The sequence below is a fragment of the Acipenser ruthenus genome, chromosome 14 (assembly GCF_902713425.1).
Source record: "Acipenser ruthenus chromosome 14, fAciRut3.2 maternal haplotype, whole genome shotgun sequence".
In the NCBI taxonomy this organism is placed as follows: Eukaryota; Metazoa; Chordata; class Actinopteri; order Acipenseriformes; family Acipenseridae; genus Acipenser; species Acipenser ruthenus.
In genome coordinates this window covers 21650486-21671282 of record NC_081202.1, presented here as the reverse complement: position 1 = coordinate 21671282, position 20797 = coordinate 21650486, and the positions used below count along the sequence as shown (strand labels likewise).

The 20797-nt window shown below is 35.8% G+C and overlaps 1 protein-coding gene across 6 annotated transcripts; it reads left to right on the top strand.

Annotated features, from left to right (window-relative positions):
* Positions 1–2576: 2576 nt before the first annotated feature.
* LOC117419828 (bromodomain-containing protein 1-like) lies at positions 2577–19905 on the top strand. Of its 6 annotated transcripts, XM_058986103.1 has the most exons (15): positions 2577–2926; positions 3290–3376; positions 3562–3678; positions 4386–5743; positions 6070–6226; positions 6990–7121; positions 8233–8361; positions 9625–9937; positions 10375–10632; positions 13145–13642; positions 13983–14109; positions 17021–17148; positions 17641–17750; positions 18083–18237; positions 18388–19905. In XM_058986103.1, the coding sequence occupies exons 3-15, from the start codon at positions 3565–3567 to the stop codon at positions 18569–18571; spliced, it is 3663 nt and encodes a 1220-aa protein (XP_058842086.1). In that variant the 5' UTR covers positions 2577–2926; positions 3290–3376; positions 3562–3564; the 3' UTR covers positions 18572–19905. The 6 variants fall into 6 exon arrangements, with proteins under 6 accessions (XP_058842086.1, XP_058842087.1, XP_058842089.1 ...); XM_058986104.1 differs by lacking the exon at positions 3290–3376; XM_058986106.1 differs by lacking the exon at positions 3562–3678.
* Positions 19906–20797: the final 892 nt, after the last annotated feature.

Here is a 20797-nt window from a genome sequence, read left to right as displayed (position 1 = left end):
CATTGAAATAATGCTTCATTCCTCCTGAAAAGTGATGAAATTAAAAGCTATTTTATCATGTATACTTGCATGCCTTTGGTATGTCATAGAATAAAGCAAAGAAGCTGTGAAAAGAGATGAATTATTGCTTATTCTACAAAGATATTCTAAAATGGCCTGGACACATTTGTTGGTACCCCTTAGAAAAGATAATAAATAATTGGATTATAGTGATATTTCAAACTAATTAGTTTCTTTAATTAGTATCACACATGTCTCCAATCTTGTAATCAGTCATTCAGCCTATTTAAATGGAGAAAAGTAGTCACTGTGCTGCTTGGTATCATTATTGTGTGCACCACACTGAACATGGACCAGATAAAGCAAAGGAGAGAGTTGTCTGAGATGATCAGAAAGAAAATAATAGACAAGCATGGTAAAGGTAAAGGCTACAAGACCATCTCCAAGCAGCTTGATGTTCCTGTGACAACAGTTGCAAATATTATTAAGAAGTTTAAGGTCCATGGAACTGTAGCCAACCTCCCTGGGCGCGGCCGCAAGCGGAAAATCGACCCCAGATTGAACAGAAGGATAGTGCGAATGGTAGAAAAAGAACCAAGGATAACTGCCAAAGAGATACAAGCTGAACTCCAAGGTGAAGGTACGTCAGTTTCTGATCGCACCATCCGTTGCTTTTTGAGCGAAAGTGGGCTCCATGGAAGAAGACCCAGGAGGACTCCACTTTTGACAGAAAAACATAAAAAAGCCAGACTGGAATTTGCTAAAATGCATATTGACAAGCCACAATCCTTCTGGGAGAATGTCCTTTGGACAGATGAGTCAAAACTGGAGCTTTTTGGCAAGTCACATCAGCTCTATGTTCACAGACAAAAAAAATGAAGCTTTCAAAGAAAAGAACACCATACCTACAGTGAAACATGGAGGAGGCTGGGTTATGTTTTGGGGCTGCTTTGCTGCGCCTGGCACAGGGTGCCTTGAATCTGTGCAGGGCACAATGAAATCTCAAGACTATCAAGGCATTCTGGAGCGAAACGTATTGCCCAGTGTCAGAAAGCTCTGTCTCAGTCGCAGGTCATGGGTCCTCCAACAGGATAATGACCCAAAACACACAGCTAAAAGCACCCAAGAATGGATAAGAACAAAACATTGGACTATTCTGAAGTGGCCTTCTATGAGTCCTGATCTGAATCCTATCGAACATCTATGGAAAGAGCTGAAACTTGCAGTCTGGAGAAGGCACCCATCAAACCTGAGACAGCTGGAGCAGTTTGCTCAGGAAGAGTGGGCCAAACTACCTGTTAACAGGTGCAGAAGTCTCATTGAGAGCTACAGAAAACGTTTGATTGCAGTGATTGCCTCTAAAGGTTGTGCAACAAAATATTAGGTCAGCGGTCCCATCATTTTTGTCCATGCCATTTTCATTTGTTTTATTATTTACAATATTATGTTGAATAAAAAATCAAAAGCAAAGTCTGATTTCTATTAAATATGGAATAAACAATGGTGGATGCCAATTACTTTTGTCAGTTTCAAGTTATTTCACAGAAAATTGTGCATTCTTCGTTTTTTGTGGAGGGGTACCAACAAATTTGAGCATGTCTGTATCTGTTGGATTCCCAAAATAACTGCATGGGATTCACGTGAGATTTCCTTTAAGATTTTTAATGAAAAATTGTAATGATTCCTCAAAATATTTTAATTTCTGGACACCCTCTTGTTTGGAATTGAAATATAGTTTAGCATGATTTCCATTACACGAGAGTAGATGTTAAAACTTCATGCTGATTGAACTCGCCTTTCGCCAAGATAAGCACCAACTAAGACGTAGCTTTACAGTAAACTAATGTGATCCATATGTGTCTCCATCCATTTGCGCTTCCTTCCATATGATGATGTAGATATCCTTCTGTCTGGTGTTGATGGCTGAAGTGTAATGCTGGCTCCAGGGATCAGCTTATTGCCTCCCTAGCGCATCAGCACACACAACGGCTGCGATGCTGGCTCCAGGGATCAACCACAGTGCGGTCTCCCCAGCGCATCAGCGACAACCGTCTGGATTGAGCTAAGTAGGGTACATCTCTGGGGTCTTTAAGTGGGCACCTTCCATCCTCGGTGTTTCGTCGACTAGCCCACGACACTATTACACTATTTTAAAACGGATTTGTGTTCAAATGTTCTTATAGGATGTGTATCCCCAAATCTCCTAAAGGTTTTTTTTTCTTCATATTAAGCACTTTCTCTCATTGTGTCATTTTGTTGAGCTGTTCTGCCTTTATTTAATGAGCTGTGTAATTTACCGTTTTCCCCACAAGACAATATTTACATAATCTGCTAACTAATTACAGCAACATTTACCATAAAAAGCCACGCACGACACGTTAGTTCCTGTACTGATGTGCTTCCCTTATTACCCTGTTTGGAAGATCTATGGAATTTAAACTTCCTCCAAAACAAACAAACAATTGTGTCCTGCTACTGATGTTGTATCCAACTCACTGCCAAACAACTTCCTCGCGAGAAAGTGATAGAATATTTTTACTTCCTGACACCGCACCAATAAGAGTTAAGACATTAGTCTGTCTTCACGTACCACTGCCGTAGAGGCGTGATTGCGTAGAATGCGTAGCGGGTGGAACCTTTAGTGTAACCGCATTGTTGTTTGGAAGAGAGGTTGTTCGTTATTAGAAATTGGACACTTCGATTTACGAATGGTCCTTTTTAGTAATAACTGCGTGCCGAGAACAAGAACGACGTTCCAAACTGATACCGTCGTCACGGATACCATACTGTTTTCTCTAAAGAAACAGTTTAAGCCTTTCTCGAGCGGCGCCCGTTGGATCAGATTGTGCAGAATCACAGCCACTCCGCGGGCCACATCGCCATTGCTTTAGCTGCTACTGCTGTCTGCAGAACAAAACATTGAGAAGTAAGAGTTATTTACTTATTATTTTCAATCCGCTATAGAATACTGCTTTTCTTAATCGAAAAAATCAAGTAAAACAAATAAAGTTGGTGTGTATGTAAATGGTAAGGCTTTTCTTTTTTTATGCTAGGGTGCTTGTTTTGTTGGACGCCATATTTGCCTTTTCTGGTTTTATTATTGTGAACTGTCCCATCGCTCTAGGCCGCTGGCAGACTCCGATTGTGTGTCTCAATAAAGCTGTTGGTTGAAAGAGGATATACTGCTAGACTTTGTTTCTGGCTGGGTTAGGCACCAATCGTACTCCCTATGAAGGCAGGAATACAATAGTTAAACTGTAATGTTGCTATGTCCCATTGATTCAAACAGCCCCGGGAAAGTGTTTGGTGCGGACGTCACGGAGCTGGGCAGTAGTCCAGGACAACTTCTATTTACATGGGAAGTTCTTGGTTTTAAGTAAGTTTAAACGCAGGGTTTGAATGAGCCCTAAACAATGTGTTTGGCGTATTACTTGTACCCTTGATTATTCAACAATTTTGGGAACTGCTCAGACACACTGAAGTGGTACATCAGATACGGAAGCATGAGTTTTTGTTATGTTATATTCTAATTTTTTTTGTTTGTTTGTTTTTTTCCATGAGTTGATGTTAATTTTGGGAATTAACAGTTGGCTGGCATGGAATAGAATTGTCTCCCGTTTGAATCGACATTATTCAATTCTGGTAGAACTGACTCCGCTACAAGCTTCCTTCAAACAAGTATGTCAATACTTGAGGCAGTTGTGTTTATTGTCTTCCAGTTCTGGTGTCAAACCATATACACCAATTGTAATTTAATATTGTGGCTTGTTTTAAGTTTGATTACTACACTACTAATTGTAATTTGAGCCAAAACAATATTGCCCTTTTAGCTGTATTTTCTGTAGCCACAGATACATTAATACCAGTATTTGTGATTTTAATGTCAGCAAAATGTAGTTTTTCATGACAGGCACCCATTCATGTTAAGTCGATGTTATATTTTTCACAGTCAGTGTTTTAATAAAGTCCTGGATAGCATTGGAGTTAATTAATGTCCATCACCTTTTGAATGTAAACATCAAGCTCTCTTTTCTACTTTCACCTGAAGAAGAGACCTCTGAGGTCTTAAAAGCTTGTGATTAATTATTGTTTATTTAGTCCAATAAAAGGTAACAACTCTCCTTCTCTATCTATTAATATCCATGAGTTTATAAGTAACGACATCATTTAAAATCTAATAACCAACTTTATTTAACTTAGAATTGTAAAATATTGCTTGATAATAAAAAGTAATGAGGCTGGTGTTAACTTTTTGTTAAAGGAAGTAATGTGGATGCATTCAAAAAGTGGGAACTATTATTGGTAATTGTCACATGACATAAGTGATTCTCTTGATAAGTAACTACAGTGTTGCTTACATGTCTCCTGACTTTTTTTTCTCCTAGGTTATATCCAAAATGAAAAGAAAAGGGCGTCATCATCGAGTGTCTACGACAAGGCGTTCAGCTTCTCCTTGCAATATCAAGAACTCTCCCACACGGGAAACACTGACATATGCTGAGGCTCAGAGGGTGGTAGACATGGAGATTGATGGTCGTATACACAGAATCAGTATTTTTGACACTTTAGAGATCATATCAGAGGATGACCTTACAGCGCAAGAGCTAACTGAATGTAACAGCAATAAGGAAAACAGCCAACGGCCAGCTCTGATAAGGTCCAAAAGACTTAAAAACAATTTAAAAAAGAAAAATGCTGTTCCACCAAATGCACATGGGGTACCAGTATCATCTAGTACTCTCCCAGAGCCCAAAATTCGTATTGTTGACTACAACCCACCTGTAGCTCCTCGGAGACCCCCCTCATATTACACGTTTATTGAGAAATCCTCTGATGAGCTTGATAAAGAGGTAGAGTATGATATGGACGAGGAGGATTATGCATGGCTAGAACTTGTTAATGAAAAACGCAGAAGTGAGGGGCTTAGTGTTGTTTCTCAGAATGTGTTTGAGTTCCTCATGGACAGATTTGAAAAGGAATCTTTCTTTGAGAGTCAGAACCAAGGAGATCCCCAGTCTCTCATTGATGAAGATGCAGTATGCTGCATATGTATGGATGGTGAATGCCAGAACAGCAATGTCATTTTATTTTGTGACATGTGTAATTTAGCAGTGCATCAAGAGTGTTATGGAGTTCCATACATCCCAGAGGGGCAGTGGCTTTGCCGGCATTGCTTGCAGTCTCCTTCCCAGCCTTTAGACTGCATACTTTGCCCCAACAAGGGTGGTGCATTGAAAAAGACGGATGATGATCGTTGGGGACATGTGGTTTGTGCCCTGTGGGTACCTGAAGTGGGTTTTGCTAACACTGTTTTTATTGAGCCAATTGATGGTGTAAGGAATATTCCTCCAGCAAGGTGGAAGTTGACATGCTATCTCTGTAAACAAAAAGGGGATGGTGCTTGCATTCAGTGTCATAGAGCAAACTGTTACACAGCATTTCATGTGACTTGTGCTCAAAAAGCAGGCCTTTACATGAAAATGGAACCTGTAAAAGAAGTCATAGAGGCTGGAACAACTTTCTCTGTGAAAAAGACTGCCTATTGTGATGCACACACTCCAACAGGCTGTGTAAGGAGACCACTGACAATTTATGAGGAAGCCAAAACCAAAAATGGACTTTGTCAAAAAACAGCTAGGACCAGATTAAAAGGAAGGCATAAAAACAAAAAAAGTAAAAAAGTTTTAGCTGAATCACTTGGAGCTGTTCCTACAGTATCTGTACCAAGTATCCCATCTCAAAGGTGAGTTTAAGCATATAGTTGTGGATTACTATCTGTTAATAGTTTATTAATTCTTACCAAGTGTTTTGTTTCCTAACATGGTGCAACATGGATGATTGGCAGTAAATGATGGAGTTATACGTACTCAGCCCACCTGCTTACTGAATATAGTAGTATCCCTGAATAGATTTTTCCTATTTTTGAATAATGTGTCCGTTAAGTACGCTGCAACCTTAGACCCCACAGGTACTCCATGTCTCATATTTATGAGATTACTGGCTTTTTCACCCATCTATTTTGTTAATCTAATGTATCTTCTGAGTTTGAACCAGTTTTCTTACTTTTAGGTTGAACAAAATTCTCAATCAAGTTGCTTTACAGAGAAAGAAACTATTTATAGAACGCATTTTGAATTACTGGACACTGAAAAGGCAGTCAAGAAATGGTGTGCCATTGCTACGGCGTTTACAGTCAAATTTACAGTCACAACGAAATGCACAGCAGGTAAGTAAATTTGGATCACAATAACTACAGTAATCAGTTACATATCTGCCCATCACATATCTGGGCTGTTAGTGTTAGCGTATATTTTGTATGTTATAAATATATTCTACCATAGCACTTCTCTTGCACTGTGTTGTACACAAGGTATTATTGAAACCATTTTTGGTTTCGATAATTTGATATCTTCTAACAATTGTAAGTCGCCCTGGATAAGGGCGTCTGCTAAGAAATTAATAATAATAATAATAATAATAATAATAATATACGGCAGCGGCACATATAGAGATGCTACGTATAAAGATTTGGTTGATTTTAATACAACAAATTTTTGTTTAAGTAATATGCATTACACAAATAAAATAATGGAATTTTGCATGCGAGTGACATTTAATATGTGACTTATAGTATTCACACATTGTCAAACGATTTCTGTTGACAGAAAAAAAAAAAAAAACACAGTGCGTGACTGGTGTCTGACGAACCTTCGAAGGTTTAAAATAATCTTCAAATTCCTAGCTAGCAAACAAACCTTTGAACCTTCTAATACAGCCCTACTCGATTTGTCACCAAACTCCTCAATAATGCTTTCAGTGCTGGATGCGGAAGCATGTCTCTTGTTTGTTTATGAATTTGTGTAACTGTCTTTAGTAACTTTTAATGTTTTTGCCCCATTGTCAGCTGGTTGTGCCTTATTATTCCAGCACATAATATACAATATAAACAGTCTAAAGTTACTAATTTTTTTGGTCTTTGTTTTCTGAAGAGGGAAGATAATGAGGAAAGCAGTGCTTTGAAAGAACAATTGAAGTACTGGCACAGGCTTCGCCATGACCTTGAGAGGGCACGCTTATTGTTGGAGTTAATTCGTAAACGAGAGAAATTAAAGAGAGAGGAGGTAAACATTTGTTTGTTTTTTCTCTGATTTACAGTTTGCCTGACTTCTGTTTTTTGATCTTTTTTCTAGTGTACATATATATTGCAAGGAAGTGCCTACATCAGCATTACATTTTTACACTTCACAGCTTCTGTCTTTGTATATTTTCTTTGGACCCCATAGGCAGGGGCAAGAAAAGTAACACATTGAAGTCTTGGAAATGTACAATACTACAAGTAATTAAATGCACTGTAATACTGGGATTGGCACGTGGCAATGTATTGATTGTCCTGAGCCATTTCCTGGAATGACAAGTGTCTACGAGTGACACCTGCCACAATCAGTCAAGAGTTTGTGGTGCCATGTATCGTTCTGAATTGTATGTATATCTACCAGAGCAACCTCATACGGTTCAAAATGTGATAGATAAATACAGGATTATAGATCAGATATAAATTAACAGGTCAACAGGTTTAACAGATATGATTAATACATTTTTACAGTAAAAGCTCCAAGTTAATGCACATGTCAGTCCCTGTAGGGGTGCATGGAATTAGCTTTGCTTGTGTAAGCTATTGTTGCATCTGTGTTCAGTGTGATCTTAATGCACAAGTATGCCATTCTATCAATTCTGGTCAACCATTTTGTTGCAATAACTAAATCAAATATATTGACCAAAGTGTTTGGTTGTACTGTGCTGTACACACCATGAGTTAAAACGAGGAAGCAATATGTACAAAGGTCAGGAATTCATTTATGTATGTGCCATTTGTTTTGTATGGAAGCAGTGTGGTCCAGTGGTTAAAGTACAGGGCTTGTAACCAGAAGGTCACCAGTTCAAATCCCTCCTCTGCCACTGACTGACCCTGAACAAGTTATCTCGTTGTGCTCCATCCTGTGAATGAGATGTTAAATCAATGTCCTATTGTAAGTGACTCGCATATAATGCACAGTTCACAGCCTACCTCTGTAAAATGCTTTGTGATGGTGGTCCACAATGAAAGGCGATATATAAAAATAAAGATATTATTATTATAAAGAGGGTATACGAATTGCATGGCTTGATATTGCTGTTCCCTTTCTGCTTACAATTGTATATTTTAATTTCATTGGATGCATTATTCTTCTACAGATCAAGGTTCAGCAGGTTGCCATGGAGCTACAGTTAGTACCTTTCACTGTTCTTCTGCGGTCAGTGCAAGATCAGCTTGAAGAAAAAGATACTGCCAGGATTTTTGCCCAGCCAGTGAACCTCAAAGAGGTGTGTTTCTGGAAATGTGCATCTGTTACTTATTTTTTTTATTTTGTTCTTATTGCCACATAAAATGGCATCAAAAGTAAAAAATCTAGATTTTTCTTGTTTTTCATCGTTGGCTGATTTTAAATCAAGTCGATTTTAAATCATGATTTAAATCACTTCATTTTGAAAAAAAAATCATTGATTTAAATTATTTTTTCATTTACTACCTATTTTATGTAGTTTAGCAAGGAAAAGACATAAGTGTTTTTTAAAAACCTTTTAATACAAGCATCTTAAAATCTTACTGTCTATAAACTGAAACTCTTAGGGCTGTATTCTGATCACAGCGCAAATGCGAGTGCAAGCACGAATGGCACTTGCTCCCGATCTGTGGTGCATAAATGGAGCGATGATGTAAAAAAAAAAAGAAAAAACAAAACACTGCACTTTAATGGTATTCTGAAGACATGTCTTGCCCCGTTAACATATTCGCTGAATAAACAATTGAATACTGTGTTAAGACCCACTGAAACCAGGTTTATTTAGTGGTGCAATCAGGAGCTTTAAGAATTGAACACACTAAAAAGTAAAGTAGTCCTAAGTAACTGCGTGTGTTTGGACTGACACAAAGGAAATCAAAGAAGGACAAGTTTAAAAAAAAAAAAAACTGGGATGAGTGAGGGGTATTTTTCTCTGGCGTACTCCATCGCTAAATTCTTGTAGTTCACATATTGTAGTTCACATTCAGAGGATGCCACAATGATAAATAATTTGCTTTATGTATGTATTCATTTAAGAGCGAGTCATTTAGTTTGGTATGTAACTATTCACAAACCACCATTAAAATAAAAAAAAAAAAAAAAAAAAAACATTAGCCAACCCTTTTTTTTGGTAAATGTTTAGGACTAGACCTATTTCTGTGCATTCTGTTTCACCCGGAATTGAAATCAATGTGTTCATATTCATATATTCATTGAAAACCAACAAAATTAATGTAATAGAACTTTTTTTTTTTTAAGTAGCAGTAATTCTAATTTATATACATTAGTCTTTGCCATATTAAGGATTTGTTTGTATATGTTCCACAAACACATTGTACAGTATTTGTGTATGAAATTAACAGCACTGTAATATACAAACTTCATTTTGTCTACAAACTAGAATCATGTAGGATAAGCTGTGTTCTTAAAATAATGTTTGTACAATATTGTATATTTAAGTTAATCAGAACTGTAGCAGGTTTTCAAGACATGCCTATTTTTTTTTTTTTTTTTTACCTTGCAGGTTTCTGATTACTTGGACCATATCAAACATCCAATGGATTTCTCTACAATGAGAAAAAGAATAGAAGCTCAAGGATATAAAAACCTGGATGAATTTGAAGAAGATTTCAACCTTATCATTGAAAACTGTATGAAGTATAATGCTAAGGACACAATATTTTACAGAGCAGCTGTTCGATTAAGAGATCAGGGGGGTGCTGTTCTGAGGCAAAGCCATCGTGATGCCAAACGCATTGGATTTGATTATGAAACAGGAATGTACTTGTCCAAACCACCAAAGATTGAACCACCTCTGCCTTTTTCCTGGGAAGATGGTAAATTAATTTTTTCTATACTGATTTTTTTTCTAACAGAGCTATTCCTAATCCTTAATTGTTCTCTTAAATAGATTCATACAAATTCTGTAATGTTAATATCTTAATGCCAACCAAACTACATTGATTTAATGGGTAGTCTCATTTCCAGTCTCACTTATACATACTATTTCACTTCATTCTCATGCTTCTTAAAATGTAGACTTAATTTGATCCTCACAATTCTACATAGTCTATGTATAGTATGTATTATACACTTGAGAGAGCTATATCTAGAGACTTGTCTGTCTAGAGAACTGCTTATCCAATTGAACTTGGTTATAACATTATTTACCACAAATCATTTGCAGTCTGTAAGGCAATATAATAAGTTTGTAATCAGAGTCTGCGGCAGCTGTTTACTAATATACTTGTTTCTTGCTTTTTTGTCTCCTCAGTGGACAAACTCCTAAATCCAGCAAACAGAGTACACATGTCTTTGGAAGACCAGCTCAAAGAACTACTTGAAAAACTTGACTTGACCTGTGCAATGAAATCAAGTCCATCTCGGAGCAAACGCTTAAAATTATTAAAGAAAGAAATATTTAATGTCCGATACGAACTTAGCCTGCAGAAAACTCAATCCAAGCAACCAGAGCTGAGCACAACTTGTGTTGAAGAGGTTACACCTTTAGAGCAAAATCTCGAGGAAGATGGTATGTATAAAGTATTTCTCATATACTTAGTGGGCCATTTCAAAGTGTATTTTTGTTCTGCTTTTCTCTGTTAAATTTCAGTGTCACTTAATTGCTGTTTTTCATGGACTTCCTTTTTTTCCTGTAAGTTGAGGACGAGTTTCCTGAAGTTTCATGTATTACAGAAGTAAACTCTGCTGTGGAAAGGAAGCAATATTTTCTGTTACTAACACTGATATACTTGTGGTAACTGTTTCCAGTGGATCAAATCCATTAAGTTGTATTGTGCAACTAACAATGTTTGGCATATATGTTATGGCAGTACCAAAGGTATATTTTTAGTTTTTTTGTAATTTTAATGTATACATTAATACACACATGAACACAGTTGTGGCCACTCCAATGTGTTTCTCAGGGCTTGCACTGCTCATATAGACTGAGTAATGCTTCTAATTTTGACCAGCCGTGTAGATATTTACATTGTCAAGATACGCGCGCACACACACACACACACACACACACACACACACACACACACACACACACACACACGTCGTCTATACATTTGACATAATCTTCTTACAGGCATTTAGATCTCTTATTGGCTTAAAGTAGTTGCTTGATTTCTAACATTACAGGATTTTTTTTTTTTTTAATTTAAAATAGGGAAAGGTGTCTGCCATTTGTTTTTTGTTAATTGATACTAACCAAGGTGTAATTTTTAATAAATATATATATATATATATATATATATATATATATATATAATATATATATATATATATATATATATATATATATATATATATTAAAAATAAAATAAATGTCAATAAATATATACACTTTGCTGTCTGCTGCATCTTGCCCTCCTTCTTATTACAATCTAGTTTTGAGTACAATTTCATTGTTTTTAAGTATTTCTCATGTCCGGAGTTAAAGTACTTCCTACAGCCACTGTTAGGAGGCAACAGAAAATGTCGGTTGAGGTGGAGTTTTATTTGGACAGAAGCACTTGGAAAAACTAAGTAAATTCAACTCCTTATCTATACTGCAATAACTGTTGCAGTTTAATTTCTTTCCAAAATTCTTTCCAAATAAAATTGGAGCAATATAGCCAAATGATGCAGCAACAGTAAGTAAAGAAAACCTAACAAGAAATTAAAAGCAGACTAACTTTTCAGCTAGTGGCTTCATGCTATGAAGGCATTAGTTGAAGTGTTTGTCTACTTGACTTGGTTTCTTAACTATTACGACTGTTTGTTTGAATTTCACATTGTACTTTGTTGATAGGTACTTTTAACTGTCAGCAACAGTGCCGTTTTTAATATTTCAAACAGCAGCACATCTTAATACCACATACCTAAATCGGACCTCTTTGTATTGAGCAATATAAAGAGTGTCAGTAAATCCCCTTCAATTAAGGTTAGCATCCTGGATATAGCAAATTCACAGGGCTCATTTCACTAGTTCATGATGTTAGAAACCTACGGCATTGAGTATTTAAAAGTAATTTTGGAGACATTTACACTGCTTTTATTCGCAAACATACCGTATTGGGTAACGGATGATAATCTGATCGATAATTTAACGCAATAAAATAATCCATGCAATAAAATAATCGATAATCAGTTTATTGTTCCAACAATACTTTCAACTGCAGACACACACCCTCTTCTCTCACACTTACTGTGTCTGACAACTGCGCACATAGCTCCTCTCTCACTCATGTTCTTCTTTCTCACTTGATGTCAAAGACGAAACATTTAGTCCTAAATATAGTACAATTTGAACAGTGCAATATCTGATCATAGTACAGGCCACGAATCAGGCTTTAGAGGACCACATGTGGCCCGCAGGCCATCTATGGGGGACCAGTGCCCTATGGTGTCTTATGTAGTGACACACTTGGAGCAACAATCAAACTTCATTTTCTAGTGTTAATCTTTTTTGTGTAAAAGCAGTGCCTGAAAATACAATTTGGCTCTATGTTCACTCCAGTGTTACACAACAGCTGTAGTTTTGCACAATGTCATGAAATCTGCCCCATTTCAACCATCTGATGTGTTTACAAACACATGCACAGTAATTCGCTTGTTTTCAGATTTTGTAAAACACAGATAAAGAAAGACGTCAATAGCAAATAATGGTACAGACCAGTGAGAAGCAATTACAGCCCAATTGAGTAATAGTTAAAAAAAAAAAAAAAAAAAATGCAATAGTGGAAGATTCAAATAAAGTGAAATTATAAAAGTTTATATTTCAGGATGTTCATTAAATGTTAAATCTCCAAAATGGGTTCATATGACTAAATCTAATATACTCACCAGAAAATACCAGTAGGATTAATATTGAGTTGGTGTGACAGTGTTAAGGTTTGCAGCTGTTTAGATCATTAAAATGAAAACACCTGCTTGATAAAGCTTTATTATTAGTTTTTAAAGAAATACACAACTCTGGAATAAGTCTTGATAAAGTTCAATATTTATTGCTGCAGCTTTCAGTAATTTAAGTATTGTCATATTTTGTTTTACAGGAGACAAGTCATTGCCACCAAATCTAGAACCATCTGATTCTTTGCCACCTTCTTTAAATTTGGACAGTAATTCAGAACCACCTACCCTCAAACCAATTGAACCTAACCCCGAGAACAATAAATTGCATAAACGAGTTAAGTTTGAAAATGAAATGCATGGCATTTCTCCACCAAAAGAAATGTTTAATGGACACGCTCAAGAACACTTGCTTAAAGACACCGATGTTAGTGTGGTGGCCACATCTACATTAGCTGAGTCCTCAAGTGATGTCAACAGACGGACATCTGTTCTTTTTCGAAAATCTAAAAGTGCAAGTCCTCAAAAACTTGGGAAAATCAGTGACGCACAGCCTAGTTCTCCTCAGCTAGGGACCAAAACATTTTTGTCTGTGGTTATTCCAAGATTGGAGACTCTTCTTCAGCCAAGAAAGAGGTCCAGAAGTGCATGTGGAGACAGTGAAGGTGATGAAGAGTCCCCCGTGAAACGTTTCGATACAGGTAAAATCAAAACGGTAACAAACAATAATATACTGGATATAGTGAGTATCTGCAACATGTTCAGGGGTTTTGACTTCTTTGTATGAGGGTTTAAGTCACAAATTACTATTGTCTTTAATTTAAATTCTGTTTTTGTAAGAATATGCTGCTGTTTCCAGATCTTGACTGTTTCCAGAAACCATTGCCATTTATTTAAATATTTACGAGGTGTTAATTTTTTTGTCATTTTTAATGCGAGTAAAAATTTATTTATGGATTATTTATCTTTCTTATTCAGTGTTGTCAGTCAGACCTGCAAAATATATATAATATATAAAAAATGGATCCCATGTATTTTTAGGACTTACTAATGGTTTCGGGAACGATGAGTGCAAGGAGCTCACTCCAACCAGAAAACTTGAACCCAGACGCAGATGTGCATCAGAATCCAGTATCTCTTCAAGCAGTAGTCTTTTATGCAGCACAAGGTATTTTCTTTCGTATGTAATATCCAACTGCTAATCATCAATTTTTGGCACATGACCTTTTATCATTGCATATGTCTACAGTGGTTTAACAAACTAAAATACTAAATTCTCCAATTTTACTGTTTTGTTATATTCACTTTGATGTGCAAAGTGGACTAAATTTGTGTCAGGAGGCTGGTTTCAGTTTCACTGAGGGTGCACAATCTGTGGCAGAACTTGTGTTGTGTAGCTCACAGAATGGGAGTTAGCTCTGACTTTATTTTAGCAATAGTCTAACATGTACATAGAAAAAAAGAAGGGTGGGGTAATTTTTTTTTCTAAAATGTAATTCTCTGTCAAGATAGAAAATATTTTTTTTTCCGCATTTATCCGCAGGAAACGGATTCCTAGCATCCCTGCTGATAAGTAGAGGAACTCCTATTTTGTTGATGGTTGCCTTCCTTTTGAGATGCCACCTCATACATAGACATCATGGGTCAATTGCAGCTTTCCACTTAAACCATTATTACCCCTTCATGGGGATGAACATCCCCGACGATGGGGATTTAGTGGAGGCTCCCCTAAGTACGAACATACGTCCATACGTATGTATGGCACACATGTGCGTGACAGGTTGACAGATTTGGTGGTGGTCATGGTGTGGGCGGCAAAGACTTTTTTATTTACATCAGATGTCTAAATATTTAAATGCTTACCTGAAAAACAGTAAGTGGTAAATTGTAGAATATTTGGGTTTCTTTGTTCACCATTTTAAGACATTCTATTCCCCCCCGCCCCCTCTTATACTGGACAGAGCAGTCTTTTGCAGAAATATTTCCGGTCTTTGCATGGTGTCTTCCATTGAAGACATTTTAAAGAAATCGTGCATCTCTACATAGTGTGTTCAATCATTTACCGGAAGCAAACTAAACCGTCTGCCAGGTTCCTAAATGCAATGTAACACATAGTGTGTCAATAAGGCAATTTTGGCTGTGTATTTTTATTTTTTTGTGACGGTTTGCACGGCAATGGGTACAGTTCACGGAAATGTTAGAGTAATTCACACTTTCTGCAATGCAACATTTTTTATAGATACATTCATTTGATGGAGTTTAATTTGGTGTTTGTGGTCTAAATCAGGGGTTCTCAAACTGAGGCGCGCCTCTAGAGGGGGCGCAGACAGTGCCTGTCCCTGCCACCTCATTTGTTTTGTTAAAGATGCAGCACTGACTCTGTAACGTTCAGGCTTTTAGTTTAGAGCGATTTCAGATAATACTCGGGCACCAGAGGAGTAATGCATAAGTATTCTTCAGTTTTGTCAAAATGTGTGTTAAACTTTAGTTTCTTTAGTATAACTGAAGACTTCAATATGTGTGTTTGAAGCTACTGATGTATAATACGTTCACGTTACCACAATATAATAATATATATAATAATATAATACAATGTACAACGTATCATAGACATAGTCTCAGAAAACAATAAAACATATAATTTTAAATGATGCAATACATTTCAAAAAAACTTCTGCCTTCCGTAAGTGTACCATACATTTATCTCCTCTACCAGAAAACAATCCTTAATTATAAAATCCCTACGATTTTGGAAATGGAGTTACAGTATTATCAGAATTACAGGTGGTCTGTTATTACTATTAGTTTATGTTAATTCTGGTAATATGTCTACAGAGTTTGTTACATTTTAGTATACTTCTGACCCGTTTTCCACATTTCACAAACTGGGTGGGATTGTCAAATCAGTTGGTAGTGACCCTGGCACAGTTCTTTAGTGTACAGTGCAGAGAAATATTTAACTTAGGGATATTATATTCATGGTAGTTTTCTGGCGAGAGTAGAAAAATGCTACAGCCCCATGCAACAACAGAGGTTGTCACACTGAAGCGGGTATTTAAATAAAACATAACCTCAGAAAATGTGACATTTTTTAGGTCAGGTTTGCTTGGAAACTGTGATGATCCACAGCCTCCCCATATACAAGTTTACCATGTTTTTTTGCACAATACTTTTGCAGTTTTTGCTTTCCCCACAGTTATACTATGCATGGTGTGCCATGTTTTATTAATAATATGCTTTACCATTCCTTGCTATTCTTTACATTGCTTACCTAAGCTTTACCATGCGCTCACTGAGGCTTTATTACACTGCTGTGCTTTTACTCTGGGCAACTTTTGGAATGGCCAGTGTGTTGTGTGCAGAAGTGTGATCCTTTACATATTACATGTGTTCTTCAGTTTGTAAAGTAAAAAAAAAAAAAGGGGGGGGGGGGGGGTGTAATTTTATTTTCTTAATCAAGTGAGGGTTCACTATCAAGTCTGAGAGCCCATGGTCTAAATATAACTGTTATCCAGTGTTGCAAACATTGAGCCAAATTAGGTTATTAATACCCTCATTGAGGTTTGACTTAGACCAGAAACACATTATCACTTCCATATATAAAACAAGGTTTAACATTTTTTGCAGTATAATTACAATTTGGAAGTGTCCTTTTAATTGTTATACATATTTTTATTAGATGCATTGGATATTATATTACTCCAATTGTACATCTACAGAAAACATTGAGTATTCTATTTAACAAAGTGTTGACATGTATAATGTCAAACAATGTTTTTGGATTCAATGCTACAGAGTAAATAGCATTAAGTCCTTATTTATTACATTTGTTTTAATATATTGTTTCATTCAAATCCATTGCCAAGCAGATGTAGAGCTCGTTAAGGCACGTCATTCCATGTATTTTGTACTCCATAAATAGTCATGGAGTATCCTGCGTCTATTTATTGAAAAACATTTAAACATTGCTGATTATTTCTGTTATTTTACTTGATATGTGGGTAAGAATTCACCAGTGGGTCAAACCGGGGACTAAAAATAAAATAATTTAATGCAATCTTTTTGTTTTTTCCCTCAAGTTTGAGCCTTCCAAAATGTGGGAAAGGTAAACCGGCACTGGTACGAAGAAACACCATTGATGACAAAAATGAGTTAATAACTTGCATTGAAACTGGAAACTTTGCTAAAGCAGCAAGACTTGCAGCAGGTATTTATTATTATAAAACATCTTGTCAGTTTACAGTTTTGATGTGCATTAATTCAGTTGTTTTATCTGAAGTTCTTTGAATGACAAACTCAAAGCAACATCACAACAAAGGTATGTCCTGCAAAACTGGTGAAATATGATAGCCTTCATTCTGCATTCACGTTCAATTGCAAGGCTGCAGTTACCAGCCATTGTACATTTTTAATTTTTCTGTCACACAGCATTCTGAACTTGCTTCACTGCAATCGGCCGTTTTGATGCAGTGAGGTAAAGCCTTCATGCACACAGTGAAAATGTTTATTAACATATGGGCCAAATCGTAGATATACAAAGTATAGGTCCCTCCTGCAAATACACCCATTGAGTCACATCTGTCTTTTAAAACAATGTTTAATTTATTATTGTATGTGTTTAAGTGTATCGTGGAAGAATTTTTTTCTGTGTTGCAGTGAACTCATCATAATTTGATTGTCGTTCTTCCTGCTCTCCTAGAAGTTGGCAACAACAATATATGGATGCCTGCTAATTCTGCAACTGTTGCCCTGGAACCTCTGAAACTAGTTTGGGCAAAGTGTAGTGGCTATCCCTCCTATCCTGCACTGGTAAGTTTAAATCAAAGGAAAATGTAATAATTATAAGTTTGTATAGCAACATTTAAAGAAAAAAAAAATCCCTGTTTGGTTATTGGTTTAAATGTTAGGTAGTCATGATTGGAAGGGGCCAGTTATAACTCTTGCAGGTCTCTCTTTATGTTAATCCTTGGTGCTTCATTTATACTGGCATAAGTGCAACCCCTGTATTACCAAAATACTAAAACAATACTACATTTTTGGTTGGGCACTAAATATGGCCATATCAAAGTACTTGCAGGTGTTTTGTTACTACAATGGGCTATTCATTTTACTTATTTATTCTCCTTTTCTCTTTTTTTTAGATAATAGATCCAAAAATGCCTCGGCTTGGTTGTCACCATAATGGTGTGTCCATACCAATACCTCCACTGGATGTTTTAAAAGTAGGAGAACAAATGCACTTCAAGTCTGGAGAGAAACTTTTCCTTGTTCTTTTCTTTGACAACAAGAGAAGCTGGTAAGTGCATACTGTTAAACATTTTAAGAATTTGAAGCTTAATAGATTCTGTAACATTGTATCAATTATTTTATCTATCTTAGTTTTGAGAATAACTATTAATTTAAAGTAATTACTTGTTTAATTCTTATGATTTCTTTGTTTTACCAGGCAGTGGCTTCCTAAATCAAAAATGGTTCCTCTTGGAATTGAGAAAACTATCGACAAGTTGAAAATGATGGAGGGTCGAACCTCCAGCATTCGCAAAGCTGTACAGACTGCCTTTGATCGAGCAATGAATCACCTAAGTAGGGTACAGGGGGAACCAGTTAGTGATTTTAGTGATGTTGATTAAATCAGTGCTAACTTGACATATTGCCTCATTTGGACTTCTGCTATATTGGGCTGATTACTGTTTCTTAATGAATGTGCTGGAAATCTATTTCTCAATTGTTGTACTTAGTAACTGCATTCAGCTAAGAGCAATATGCTAAAATAGTCACTGCCATTCTTAATTATGACCTTTTCCATCACTCACTTGTAGTTGCAAGACCTTTTTTCCTAATCTGAAAATGTAAATGTGTGTATTGTCTGAAGCTTTAATTTATTCCATAGACACGGTTCGTTCCTTTTTTATTTGGTACAGTGGATTAACTGCAGTTTATATATATATATATATATATATATATATATATATATATATATATATATATATATATATATATATATATATATATATATATAATTACACAAGAAATGTACCATATCACCATGTGGGCTTACCTGGTGCTAAATGCATTGTAAAATCCTACAAACAAATCAAAGACCAAAATAGGGCTATAACATACTGTTAAAAGTATGATTTCAGTAACTGCTGTCTGTTTTTATATCTTGTCTGAATTACATAAGTTATTGTGTGTTTACTTAAGCTTCTCCAAGTGGCATTAACTAATTTTTTTTTTTTAAATATTACAATGGTTTTATATTTAGAATTTTAGTATTCTCAGTTATGTATATATTTATATAGTTTAAATGCTTAATGGAAAAGCTTGAGTGTTAAAACCTGAAGTGTATCATTTTCATTACACCAAATATATGCTGCCCAGATTACCTATTGTTACTTTTTTAATTATTTTTTTACGTGGTATATGATTTATCTCTGTAAAGTGTGTGTTATTGTAGAAACCATACTTTTTTTTATTTTTTTAAAAAAAAACGTGTGTATTTTAAATTTTAGGATGATGTGCCTCGTTTTATTTTTATTTATTGTAAAAAATTATATACATTTCTTTATAAACTGAGAATTTTGAAAGTTGAGAGTTGTACATTTTTATTGGCACAATAAAATCTAGATTAGGCGACACATTCTACAGATGGGGATATTGAGTATAAAGTACTTAATAGTGTGTGCATAATCAGATTTTGATATATTGTCATTGACAGTTGATGTTGAGTTTGTGATATTTGTTAATTTAGTCGGCAAGCTGGGTAGCATTAGATGTTGGAACACATTTTTGTATGGTATATGTTATATACATAGAATTAGTACCTTCTTTTTGTATTATTTTGAGTGGAGAGAAAACAGCATTACTGTGGGATTAAAAACAAAACAAAAAAAAAGCTTGGTGGGTTTCCAGTACTGCATTTGTATGAACTTTTTTACATTGAAAATAAAAACCTGGTTTTTGAGTCGTGGCAAGCAAGCTCTTTTTTTAATTGACAACCAGTTTGACCCAGTCTACAACTGTCGTTCAGAAACAATGTTCCTTATATCAGTGACGATATATGTGACATTTATTGAAGGCACGTGCCCTAGACCTCTTTTAAACCTTTGCGGTCCTATGTCGGACCTGGTCCAACATTGCAATTTTCCCTTTCCGGTCCAACATTGGACCCTGTCCGACATCATTAAAAAGACGTAAAAAACAGGTCTCATGAAAAAGCAGAGAAAACCATTCAATGGCCGAGTGAGACTGATAGAAGCCGAAAAAAAAAAAAAATGGGCATATCTAATGAATAGTAATAAAATAATGACTTGAATCGCATTATTGAAGAGTTTGGTGATAAAACGAGTGATCAGGAGATTATTTATTGGTATGTACTATTATTAAGACGTATATGAAAAATATAGCAAACAAGGGGTGGGGCGGGGCTGGAGATGCAGTACTGAGTGTCCTGTTGATATGCAGTGCCTTTTAAACCTGTTTTACTGTGAAAAAAATACTTTAACTGTCTAAAATAAACTGCGCGTGTGAAAATAAATTGGAGCTGACGCGCTGAATAAATGGACCGCAAAGGGTTAAAGGTATGATTACACTTTTGAAAACCAAAACCAGTGCTCGAATGAAGGTTGAGGAATATTCAAGTGAAGTGTATTATTTCAGATCAAGGCAGAATCAAAGTAGGCATACAAAATATCAGATTATTCTCATTGCGATATACATTTAATTGACATACAACTGTACTACATGCATTCACTTAAATTGCTATACAGTTTCACCCTAAAATAATTTGAAGAAAAAGGGGGTTCCAGAATGAGACAATAATGACAAAAGTTAATTAATCTGAAATACTTTAAGTA